Source organism: Carcharodon carcharias, chromosome 16, assembly GCF_017639515.1.
Source record: "Carcharodon carcharias isolate sCarCar2 chromosome 16, sCarCar2.pri, whole genome shotgun sequence".
Classification (NCBI taxonomy): Eukaryota; Metazoa; Chordata; class Chondrichthyes; order Lamniformes; family Lamnidae; genus Carcharodon; species Carcharodon carcharias.
The window spans coordinates 12,259,310-12,272,708 of NC_054482.1; the positions used below are offsets into that span (position 1 = coordinate 12,259,310).

Consider the following 13,399-nt stretch of genomic DNA (forward strand, 5'->3'; position numbering starts at 1 on the left):
GGGTTCAATCTCAGAATAAGAGATAAACCATTTTGAACTCGGATGAAGAGAAATTTCTTCACTCAACAAGTTGTGAATCTTTGGAATTCTCCACCCCAATAAGCTGCAGATGCTCAGTCGTTGAGTGCATTCAAGGCAGAGTTCAATAGATTTGGGATACTAAGGGATGTGGAGATAATTTGGGAAGATGGAACTGAGGTAGAAGATCAGTCAAAATCTTACTAAATGCCAGAGAATGCTTGAAGGGTCAAATAACCTAGTCTTATGATCTTATGTTAACTGTTACATGGATAACTTTTCCAGCTCTGATTAAAGGTCACCAACATAAAATGTTAACTGTTTCTCTTGCTACAGATGCTGGCAGATCTGCTGAGTATTTCTAGCATTTTGATGTTTATATTTCAGATTTCCAGCATTGTAGTGTTTACCTTTGCAAAGACATCTCTGTCAGGAGATCCACAGAAGTCACTTGTATTCAGACAAACATATTTATAATGGACAATGGATGAAAAGCTCTAATGTGCAGTGTATCATGTCCTGACAAACATAACCATTTTGTATGATTACATCACCTTTCTGTCAGACAAAATTACTTGTTGCTCATTATATTCAGCAAAGCAGACCCATTTGATTGACTGATTAAAATATATAAAGTCTCCTCTTAATTTAAAGTGAAACAAGGAAATACGTTGTTCCAAGGCAAATTATACATATCTTGAGCAAGATTGCGCCAGGAGGATGACAATGATGAGATGATACAGTTTTGTGACTTGCACAGTGATATTGGCTTTTAATTCACTGCATGTTACAAAGGGAACAGCAGACCAATCGATCTGTCGAATCTCATCTTCTGCGAGCCTGAGGTCTTTTAGCAGTGAGCCTGTTGGCCACGGCTGGATCCCTCCTCGCTATTGACTACCTGTCACCCATGATATCCCAGCCCAATGAACAAAGGGAAAATAGAAGCGCACATAAGAAGAAAAAAGGAACGCCAGGCAGATAAATAGAAAAACAGAGTAAGACCAATAGAATAATAAAGGAAATAAACCAAGATCAGAAGTCAAACAGGAAGAGAGAGGTTGTATATGGGAACACCAAGCCTGTTAATATTCCATAAGATCTTGGTTGATCTGTATGTCATTCTATTTACCTTTCTCTGCTCTCTACTTCTTGATAACATTACCTAACAAAAATCTAATGATCTCATTCTTGAAAATGTTAATTGATCCAGTATCTAGAGCCTTTTGGGGGAGATGGTTTATTGTTAATACATACTCTCTCTTACTTCTCAGTTTATCCCTGATGCTCCATGTATTTGAGTTCATCACTGACTCCTCTCTGGCTAGTAGTTAATCACTGGTTTGGCTTCACTGATAATCCTTCTCATATAGTTAATAATTGATGTAATGTATGACTTTAAATTACTTATTGGATGGTTGCTAATGTTGAATTTGCAATTAGGAGCAGGTAGCTGTCTCAAGGAGCAGTCATCTTCAGGAACAGATGCAATTATAGTCACCACCTTCGATCTACATAAATTACCTGGATTCAGAAATTCAATGATGCTTCATCAAATTTTCAAGCATTACTAAATTGGGAAAGGGGAAATGAAAGATCTGGTGGAGCAGCCAAGGAGCCACATAAGGACCATACCAAAATTTGCTCAGCATTTCCATGAGTGGTCTGAAATTCTTATGTTCAGGGGTGAATCCGTATTGGCCAATATCTGATTACACAATAGTGTAACCCGGGCATGTAAACAAGAGCAGCCTCTTGTGATCTGAACCAGATATTACGTCTTTCAAAAGCACCCTCAAGTGTTTCTGCAATTTAAATAGGCAGACTGAAGATAATGAAATAAGATTTAATGTGAATTGTTAGGCTGTTTTAGTTTACTGAGAGCAAGTGGGTGTATCTACACTACATGGACTGTAGTGGTTCAAGAAGGCAGTTCACCACCACCTTCTCAAGGGCAATTAGGAATGGGCAATAAATACCTGCTCAGCGACACCTACATCCCATGAATGAATAAAGCAAGAGTAAACATAGAGAGTAACACCAGTTGTAAAGAAACCTTACTTCCTTTAGTCAATGTTTACTTTTAAACAAAAACAAGGAATTAATAATGAACTCACATGCTGTTCTTTTTGAGGGTGGCTTAGTTTGTTTTGGGGGTTTCAATACACACCCTTTTTCTAGACAACTTTTCATGGATATAAGCTGACCAATTGCAGCCCAACTTCCAGGTCCAGTCCCACAGTACCTCAGAGTTTCCAGTTTAAAACCTGACTCACTTCCCATCTATTTCTTTATCCTTTTTCTCCTCATCTCTCCAGCAAGCAGGAGAGCATTTCCTCTGACTTTTGAACTTCTTCCAGGAGTTGGTCAGTAGGCCAATGAAGTTAGCTACCTTTCCTCTGCACCTGAGCATCAAGAAGCCCACCCTTTATTCCAAAAATGTGTTCAGGGTGAAGATTGGGTAATGGCACATCTGCAGCCTGTGATTTGCTGATCGCTAGAATTAATGATTAGAAGATCACAGGCTGAGGGTACAAAATATCTTGATAGTCACTCTTAGCATGTCACAGGAGCACCAAAGTGGGACATCTCCCCAGTGTTCTCTCTGTAACATCCACTCTCTTGCATTTGATTGTTTTTAGCAATGTGATCACACCAACTGCTGCAACAAGTGATATACCTTTTACTGTGGCGCTCCATAGCATTGACTGTAGCATTAATTCCTGTTGGCTGGATCTCCTCAGGTCCTGTTTTCTCTGTGTCCTCGGACATTTCTGCTTTGTTGTCAGTACGTGGGGTTCCATTTCCCGCATTGACACGTTCCTTTTCCAAGTCACTGTCTGAGCTTCCTTCTGATGAGGTGGAATCTTCACTTGACGTGCTCTCATAGCTAAAATACATGTTGAAAGAACCATTGGAAACAACATCACTCAAATATAAAACAAAAATTGTACACACTGAAGATCTCATATGACTGTAAAACTTTATTTGATGCTCACCCGCCATTTACACCAATGAAGTGAAGACTTTTTTTGGCTGGGAGACTACTTGATTTGAAATTTCCATCCTTCTTTTTCATAATAGATTTAAGAGCCACAGACTGAGAGACAACTGTAGGTTAAAAGAAAGAGAGAGAAATATACCTGGTAATAGCTCTTGTTACATTTTATAAATCATCTTATTTAGTCTCAAGGAGGAGAGTTAGACCTGCATTGCTACTACATATTTCCTGTTGGAGGCTGGTTTTGAAAGCCAAAGTTTCAGAAGATGACGATAATGGCTCCACATGATGTACCTTTTCAGTTTCTGTAAAGTCAATAATTACAAGCCACTTCAGTGAGGAAACAACTGGATGAAAAGGTTTTCAATTGAGCAGCGCGGGTTCGTAAATTTCTGAATTACAGAATTGTAGCTAGCAACTTGCAACTAGCAACTAGCAACTCCCTCCTATCATCCCTCATTCCTCCTCCATTCTTCTCTACCCCTCACCCCACTCCTCTGCCACTCCTAGACCCAACTAAACTTGTAATGTGTTAGAGGAATGGTTTTATATAGTTCAATCCATAAGTTTAATTATGCTGAAAGAATGATACCAGCTTTAAGAGATTCCATGTTCAATCTCAAGTCTGTGTAGAATTAACTGATCTCCCCTAAGGTGGCAGTTGAGGATGTAAATCTTGGCCTTAACACTACTAGGAAGAAACAAAGGAAATCACCCAAGCTACCAAGATATTGTTGCGGGTGAGGATTTTGCTACAAGATCCTCCCAATGATATTTTATGTTGGCCAACTGTCTACATATAATCTGATTACTATCCTCGATTCAATAGCTTCAGGTAATGTTTTCCTATTTAGCTTCTCAAAACCCAGTGATGGAATGGAATATTTTCCCATGTCAGAGATGCAATGGCCACTTTTAAACCTGCCTGCCATCAGTAACCAAACCAGTTCAAACGCTGACTTACTAGCACTAATCCAGCTGGTTGCGATCACAACCTGCTGTTCTGGACAGGTGAGATAGCGATTTTTCCTCAAATAAAGACGCTGCTGATCTCATTGGGATCGGACTTCAGTTTCAACTGAGGCCTGTGCAGTGATTCCTGACGACAGGAGGAATTGCCCCAGAAGGAGGACAGAGAAGAGGAAGTTAAATTTTTCAGCATCCTTAAAGGCCAGGAAGAACAGCAATGATCCTCTGAGCCCCCCGAGGAAACTATGAATCATGCCAATCCAGGGCTTCCCTTCTTAACCGCGTGTCCCTTACAATCCTCCATTCAGCCACGGTGCCAGTTGCCAGGGTCTGTTCCTCTGGGTGGCCAGAAGTGGGCCATTTGATATCCTGCTCATGTCCACTGGGCAGTTAGGGCTTTCCAATGGGTTCAGCTGAGAGATCAATGGGATCTATATAGATGATGTTTGGTATGAAAAAATCTCCTAGGTCCCATGGCAGAAGGTCAGACAGTTTGTAGTCAACCATCCACATGACTCCAGGCCCCAAGTTAAAACTGGAGCTCCAGAGGCAATGTCAAACATACTCTGCTCAGGATTAACACAGGCAGCTCCATTGTAAAGCTTCCACCTCAACAAGGTGCCTTAGGAGGTTCAAACTCAGAAGAAAAAGCTCAGCGACTGTACCAACTCTTGCAGATTCTCTGATTAAGATGCTACTTTAAGTGACAATGATGCCCAAGGTTATTAGGAGCACACTTAATCACCTAAATTAATTTCATCTAGGATCCCTACAAATGGCAAAAAGATTGCCTGTTATCTCATCAACATCAGAAATTGGACTGTTTTCATTGCAAGAATAATTATGAGGTTTGACAGAGGTGTTTAAAATATGAGGAGATGGGACAGTGTGCATAGAAGCAGAATGTTTTCAGTGCCTGAGGGATCTACAGCAAGAGAACCTAGATACACCATTAAATACAAGAGATTTAGGACAGGGAGCATGAGAAACATATTTACATGTGGAATGCATGGTTGGAATTAGTGATGAAAACTGCTCTCATTGACAGTGGGCATCATGGCAGGTATGGGCAGACAATATGGTGAGAAAGACAAAAATCGGTTTTACTCCACCGTGAAACCAGTTTGCAATTGTCCGCTCTGCCCATCAATGGCGGGCCGCGTTTCCCGCCATTCAATGTTGGGAACTTAATTTTAATCCATTTGCATCCCATCATTATGCCTATTCACTGGAATCATCCCCCCATGTCAAATTAACCTCCCACCTTGGCGTGACTTCAGAACAGAGTGATTTACGGCTGCTTTGAAAAGGTGTGCGCCTGGTGAGCTGAACTTTGAGGGGATCTCAGAGGTGAGTGCACATAACCTTGCGTAGTGCTTGTGAGCATTGCCCGCAGGACATCAGGAAGAGGCACTGTGCATTTGGGGGTGGGGGGAGGGGGTGGGTGGTGGTGGGGGTGGGGGGGAGGTGCACAGGCAAGTTGCTTTTTCCCAGCTGGCAGGGCAAGGGCTCCAGTGTGGGTATGGCTGGGGGTTGGAGGGGGCAAGGCAGCAGAAACTGACAGAATTACATAAGCACATGCCGGGGGTTGGGGGAAGAGGGTGAGGGAACTGGCCACACACTTGGAAAAGCTTGTCAAAAGTGAGCATTCTTCCATAGCTGAGACTGTTCAGCAGCAGCTCCATTGACATGCTTGCAGTCGGGCCTCTGAAGCATTTCTGCCCACTCAAGCTAGCAAAAGCATGAATATGCCATCAAACTCTCAATAGCGCAAAACACACTGGCCATCCAAGAGGTGACTAGCACTCTCCGGCATGCACAAAGGGCCATGAGACTTAACCAAGAGAGCTTCTTAGGACACAGATGCTTACCTACGCGTCTCTCTCTTTGATCCTGCAGGAGGAGAACATCAGGATCATGGACCCTGGTGATTTAGTGATATGCCTCATGGCTGACAGTGAGCAGAGAAGGAGAAGAGTGCGACAGAGGTGCCTGGCTCACTCATGGGAGGAGCACCACCCTCAAAATGAAGATGAAGCAAGGCTTCCTGCGCATGCAGCTGAAGATTCATAGCAAGCCGTCACTCATAAGTATCCCGCTAGAGTCAGGGTCTATAGGTGGCTCTTGTCATTCCTGCAGATGACTGAGAACCAGTGTTGCCAAAGACTGCACATGTCTAGGGAACTGGTCAGTCACATGTGCCACCTGCTGCAGGTTTAGCACCACGTGGACGTGGAGGGCATCCACTGCCAGTGGCCGTGAAAGTGACTGTGGAACTCAATTTTAATGTCTGTTTCCTTCCAGAGCTTCCCAGGTGTTCTGTGTAGGATCTCACAAGCCACCACACACAAGTGCATTCAGGAGGTCACAGATACCATCTTCACGAAGGCACAGAACTTTGTGCATTTCGGTCAGGATCAGACTGCAGATGGTATAACGAGGCTCATGCCGTTACCCAGACTTTGGTGGAGCAAAGGATAGGCATTTTGAAAATGAGGTTCTGGTGCCTCAACAGGTCTGGTGGAGCAATATAATATAGTCCAACGAGGGTGTCACGCATCATCGTCGCTTGCTGTGGGCTCCACAACTTGGTGCTGCAATGGGGGGAGGAGCTGGCTGAGAGAGAGATAGAAGAGCTGCATGTCTCCTCCAATGAGGATGTCCAGGGTGATGAGGTCCTCAAAGACAAGGATGCTGGCACTGGCCAGATGAGGCAGGCACACCCCTGAGGCCCTAATAGCTGCAAGATTCATGAGAGATGACGATGAGATGCAGTGAGGACAGTCCTGACATCCTCATCTTGCATCTGTGAATGTTTGACTCCAGTTTGGCTGATGGCAGCGCACATACTCTCAGTGCTCAGGCTCATGTCATGGAGATGCAGTGGAGGCTCTAATAGCCACTAGGTTCCAGGAGGATGATGACAACATACAGTGAGGGCACTCTAAAGATCTTCATTCACACAGCCTCTGTGAATGTCAGACTCCTGTCTGGCTGAGGGCAGCTCGCTTGTGCTCTGTGATCAGGGTCATATCAAGGAAATGCAGCCGTGAAACTTTAAATGTACCTGATCCTTTGTCCATCTTCAGTACCTGACCCCTTCAGGAGCACAGAGTCACCGGTCACAGATGCTGACGAGATGGGGGCCAGCCCCACCTCAAAGATGCTGAGAACACACAGAGAGAATGATGGAACTCTGTGACCCCTGCCCACCACATTCTGGCAGCAATAACAAGCACCATCAAGGTGCAGGCATCAGAAATGTGTCCAGTGAATGTGAAGCCCGACCATCAGTTGGTCTGAAGGTTACACACTGCACAGAGAAATGGCCCTGGACTGAGACACCTGCCTTTATCTTGTGCAGGAACCAAGGTTTCACATCCGAGTGATTCGAACACTTGCCAAGGAAGTATTCTTGGGAGATTATTTACAATAGTGAACAGTACGTACAAGTGATTAACACCTGTGCCCAGCTGTGCAACTAGATCTTCTTAACCTTCCTAACCCTGCCCCTCCTGACCCGGCATCCACAGCGGAGGTGGAGGCAGCCTGCTGACTGCTGCCCTGTCTGTGATGACTTTGGTGGGTGCCCTCTGGAGGTCCAAGACCTGGAGGGCCCCAACCTGCTTTGAGTATCCTTCTGTGGGTCAGGTGCACCCTCTGCAGCCTGTAGAGCTGCAGGTGTGGGGTCACAGGAAAAGGGGATTTGGATGAGCCGGACATTCCTAGAGTCAATTGAGTGGATAGCCTCAGGGTGTCGAGCTGTCTCCACCTGGATGCCTGATTGAGGAGAAGGGAAAGCTGGAGTGAGATCGAGCTGGCCCTCACCCCTCTCGCATTGACACTGTTGAAGGCCAACTCTGGTGTCAGCGAAGGAGTTCAGCCTGTGCAACAGTGTAGCACTAATGTCCTGGACCAAGGTCTCCATGGCAGCTGCCATCCTACCAGCGTTGACGTTGGTGTGTCAGCATGCCGGTGCTATCACCTCAGCCTGAAGGTGGCAGTCTCCTCCATTGTCCCTTGCAATATGAGCAATGCACCAGACATCCCTTCCTGATGTTCCCACGATTGTTTTTGCACCTCCAATAACTGATTGAGGACCGAGTCCAGAGGCTCATCATCTGACTCAGACTCAGCAGATTCCTTGCCTCCAGCAGTCCTCCAAGTGTTGGTGATCTCGGATGTCCTTGCTCCCACCTGCTGTGGAACAGAATTTGTGCTGTGCTCAACAGATTGTGATCCTGAGGCTGCTCTACATCTAGATCCCACCGAGATGTGTGCCACTGCGCTGGTGGAGGGTGTGGGTGAGTCCGTAATGGGTCTTCAATGGTGCTGCACTTGGGGTCTTCATCCAAGGTGCCCTTGGTGCTGGGGTTGGAGTCAAGATTGAGGGTGATGTGTCAGATATGTCTAGAAGAGAAGGTGGAGATTATTAGTGTTTAGCAGCCGCGTTACACACAGAACAGTGGACTCCGAGTCACATTGAGAGACGGATGATCTGGTGCAGGATCTGACCTCACTGTCACCACAGGAATGGTCCACACCCTCTCTGACCACTCCAATGCGCAATTGTCTGACGGAGTGAGAGCCTTGATGTCCGGCACGTCACCCCCGGTCTGGGACCTCTCCCATTGATTATGCGTGATCTTGACTTGCAGAAAGACAGATGGAGTTAGTGTGAGCAAGATGCACGTCAGGCCAAATGAGAAGGATGCCAGGCGTGTGTGTGCTGAGTGGAGCCGTGGAGGTGATCTCCAGACAAGATGAGGCCAGATGAAGATGTGAGGGTGTGTGAGAGAGTGAATGGGGATGTCCCCTGAGCTGCCAGTGAGTGAGATGCCAGTGAATGCGTGATGGACTTGAGTGTGTGAGTTTATAGTGATGAGATGGTTGCCTTACCCTGGTGGCACAGATGAGATCATTCATCTTTTTTCTGCACTGGATGGCCAACCTCTTGTGTGCAGCATTGGCACTGACCAGCTCTGCCACCGCCTCCCAAGCTGGAGTGGTGAGACTGATGGGCCTCCTGTGGCCAGTGCTGGGGTAGAGGACATCTCGGTGAGCCTCCATGGCGTCACTGAATCGGGGGCGGTGGGGGGGGGGGGGGGGGGGGGGGGGGTGTGGGGGCGGGGGTGCACTCTTCTTGGCTTTTGGGGCCATGTCTTCACCAGAGCGGTCCTGGGCTGCAAGCATTGAGAATTTTGCGGCTTTCTGCAGTTTAATTATGGCGCCCGGAGTGAGGAAGTGGTGAGGTCACGGAGTGGCAGGCAAATTGGAGGCTGACTGCCAGTGATCCAGCGTGTTTCCCATTACCGCGCAATTAATGAGGCGGGGAAGGGGATGATACAGCTCAAAAAATCTGCCATTGCAGCCAGCGGCTATAATGCCTTTTTTCACCTCCGCTACCGCACTTAGTGCAAATCTGGGACAAATCCTCCCAGAGACTCCGTCAATGGTTAATTGGTCAGATAGTTGGATGAAGGAAAGGGAAATAAGGGAATATGGGAACAGGGCAGCACTACCGCTCATGTGGAGGACAAGCAACAAGGGTTGTTTGGGTGCATGGTGGGGGTGGATGGGGTCGCCTCTATTAGAAGCCCCTTTCTGACTGTGGGCGTCCCCCAACCCCCCACCAACCACCACCCCCCCCCACCCCCCACCCTTTAAGGTCCAGTGGCTGCTGGACCTCCCTCCCTTGAACCTGACCTTTCTCCCAACACCCCAGCTGTCCCCTTTGTGCTCCCCCAGGTCTCCCTAACCTTCTCACCCTGGGACCCCCTCTAAACTTACCTCTCCCTCCGGTTCCAGGACTTAGTCTCAGTCATGTTGGCTGGCAGTTCTCTAAGGTGGGACTTCCTCCTGAGTGAGGGGCAGAAGTCCCGCCTGCAACTATACACTGCGCATTCGAGTGTGAAATGGCAGCGGGGCACTCGGACTCAGTGGGGATGTGTTATGTGTTCCTTGCCCCCTCTTCGGATGGTGGGAAGGAAGCAACAATGTGAGAGCCAGAAACCTATTCAAGATTGGAGTAAGAATTGAACTATGAATAAAGTGAATCTGGACAACTTTCTGTTAGAGTTCAGCCTTTACATAATTGTTGAGCACGTTTGGAGTAAAACGATAGTAAGTCAGCTGAAAAAATGTGTGTCTGCATAACAATTGAGCAATAACATGTTGGGAAGAGAGCACAAAGGACGAGTGGTTCATTTTAACACAATTGCATCGAGAGGAATTTGTAAGAAAAGAAAATTTTCAGGAATTCCTCCTTCCTTGAAATGTTTTAGTTTATTGCTGTTCCTACAACCATTTAAAGGAGGAATGTCAACATGGAATAGAATATTTTCTACATTAGCTTTGTGCAACCTCATTAGACCCATACACTGCCAAGCAATGGGTGAAGATTTCAATGTAGATTGTGCAGCGATTTCCTTGGATTATTCTATCCAATAAAACCGATAAATGGTTCTTTTAAAACGCTTTCATAATTATTCAATAAATAGCAACCTGACAAAATTCTCCCGCTAAATATACAACATTGCAGAGAAAGCCAGAGGAAATCATCCCCCCCATTGGATGCATCATTTTTATTGTTATGAAGAAACCACAGCAATATGATGATGTGCAAATTGAACTGAAAAGTGCTAGAACCAAAGGATAAATCTGTTTGACATCGATGAGAGTCAGACCACTGTACACCATTTAACAAATTAAAGTGGACAAAACTGAGCTCTTATTATGAGCCTGTGCAGTCCATTACGTTATATGTTTCTTTTTGGCATGTGCAATGTAAATAAAATGATCATGGCCCCACATCCCATGTAGTAATAGTGGGAAATCTGGAAATAATTGATCTACCTCAATGAGCAAGGGCATCTTCTAGCAGGACTTAGCTAACACAGCCTGCCCTGCATTACAAGTCCTGTAAATTGCCATTGAATGATTCTATAGCTGTTTCTCTTCTGAACTATTCTATTTCTCCTAAGCTCTAAATATATTTCCAACATGTATTTCATTGTCCTTAAACTCTCATAGTGTTATGGTCCAATTTTAACTCTGTTTAAAGTGAAAGGGTTTTACACAATTGCATCAAGAGGAATCTGTAAGAAAAGAAAATTTGCAGGAATTCCTCCTTTCTTGAAATGTTTTAGTCTATTGCTGTCTTACATTAAAAATGGGCCCTTGATCTTACTGCACTCAATCTCAATGCTTCCAGGATCTCAATCTTTCCCAGAAAACCATGGAGCTCCAGGGGCAGAATTCTCTGCCTGTCGGGTGGGCAGATCGGGAGTGGGCCAGGTGGGTGTGGACCCGATTGCCGCCCGCGATCGGTTCCGCGCCTCCATTTTACGTGGGCGAGCCAATTAAGGCCCACCCAGCGTGAATCGCGGCTCCTGAGGACAGTGGGAGTGGGCGGGCAGCGGCAGGACTGCAATGACCACCAGGTCCAGTGGTGACCCAGTGGCCTGTTTTAAAAAGCTGCTGCAGCCTTTCCATGGCTGTGAATCATGGCCAGTGGAAGGACTTCCCAGAATGCTGCTGCTGAACAGGCCAGGCAGGAGGGGAGGGCAGGGGGACACTGTGGCCCTTGCTTATCGGATGATTACCCTGCTGCCCTCCTCGAGGTCCTCGTACCTCAGGATGGGAGGAGGAGGCCCCCCCACATGACTGAACGTGCCTGGGAGGAGGTGGCGGAGGTGGTGAGCTCCCGTGACGTGGTGCGGCGCACCTGGATCCAGTGTCACAAGCGCTTCAATGACCTGTTGCGCTCAGGAAGTGTGAGAGCAATGTTGGCATTGGTCACTTAACCCAGCAGGTTGGCTTTCCTCCCTGGTGCCCACCCCACCGCACCCCCCACCCTCCCCACACCCCAAGTCTGAGCGTAGTGACTGCATTGAATCATTGACAACAAGTGTCCTTCGCTGGGTGGGCCAGCAGACATTGCCCATGCTGAGGTCACCCTGAGAGGGTGGTGAAAAGATGGGTTTTGCCTCCGCAGCTCATGGTACACTGAGACACACATTACTGTTTTTGGGGCAACTTGGAGGAGCTGCACCCAGGCGCAGTGCTGGAACTGCAGGACTTGTCAAAGTCAGGGTGATGCTATGCTGGGAGGGGAGCTTCAAGGTGGTGTTGGCACCAATCGATCTGCTGCCCTCTGCGCTCCACGTGCTTGCGCCTCCTTTCTATGGATGATTAGGCCATGTGGTGCCTAATGTGATGTTGGCAGCGTTTGCCCAAGGGTTTGGGGGTTGGGGGTGGGGACAGGCCAGGCATCTTTGTGTGAGTGTTCTGCAGCAGCAGGGTGAGGAGGCACTGGAGCCCTGCAATGTCCCACTCTGGTCGGGATGGGCCATCTGCGAAGAGAGTCCAGGTACAAGTAGCACTAACCAATGCTCTTCTCTCCTTTTCAGGAGAAGAATGTACATAATGTCACTGAGCTGCTGAGGACTGGTGGAGGGCCGGCACAGTTAGCAATTCTTAGCCGCTTCAAGCTGGAGGCCCTAGATTTGGAGAGGCGCCATGAGCCCAGGTCTACTGGTGTCGGTGAGGCTGGGGTGCCATGAGCAGGTATGTTTGCCCAGCAGTGAGGTCACCATTGTTCTCCCAACAGCCATGGCAGTGCTGGATGTTCAGTGATTGAAGTTTACAACGTGGCTTGACCATTGCTTATGGGAGGATGAGCACATAATGATCCGGGGGGCAGGGATGCAGACTGACATTGTCTCCACGTTAACTGACCCAATGTCCTTGTTCTTCCTTTCAGCATCAGTGGAGCAGGGCCAGGAGGAGTAGCAACAGGGGCCCCCTCTCACAGCCGAGGGCCCTGAAGTCACAGACTCACCAGCGTCACACCATTTCTGCCAGGCAGGCACCAGCACAGATACTAGCACCTCGGTGGGAATTAGAACATTGGCTAGTGTCCCGGGGCACAGCAGTGAGGGCACTTCACAGTTACGGGAGGAGCTGGCAGAGACAGAGAGTGCCCATGGTGCCAGCAGTCAGAGGACTGCAGGGGATCAGGCACATTCTCAGTCGGTGCCTGATGATGTGCCCCTGGACTCGTCTGCGATGCAGCAGGGGCAGGAAATGCAGTCGGGTGTGTGGGAACCTCTGGTGGAGATACATGAGGCTATGCTTGGCTTGGTGTCCGTGGTGGAAGAGTCTATGAGGACTATCACCAAAGCAATGCGCCACATGACCGAGCGCCATGGTCCTCCATAGAAAGGGTGGCGACTGTCATGGAGAGGCTCCTCCAGGAGACTCATCAGGGCTTCCTGGGAATGCGCTCAGACCAGCAAGCCCTCACATCGGCGTTGACCTCAGCTGGTCATTGCCTGTGTGGGAGATGGTCTGGGAACCAAGTTTCCCAGCTCAGAGCCCATCCATCCATGGTGAGCAGAGAGGTCCGAA

At 47.6% G+C, this 13,399-nt stretch overlaps 1 protein-coding gene across 1 annotated transcript in view; it reads right to left on the reverse strand.

The window, feature by feature from the left end:
* Positions 1-13,399, reverse strand: part of LOC121288809 (KN motif and ankyrin repeat domain-containing protein 4-like) — a 52,146-nt gene that overhangs the window by 23,685 nt on the left and 15,062 nt on the right. The window contains exons 4-5 of the mRNA XM_041207550.1: positions 3,018-3,129; positions 2,699-2,908 (exon numbers count right to left, since the gene is read on the reverse strand). Of these exons, the coding sequence (XP_041063484.1) occupies positions 2,699-2,908; positions 3,018-3,129 (322 nt within the window). The remainder of the gene's footprint in view (positions 1-2,698; positions 2,909-3,017; positions 3,130-13,399) is intronic.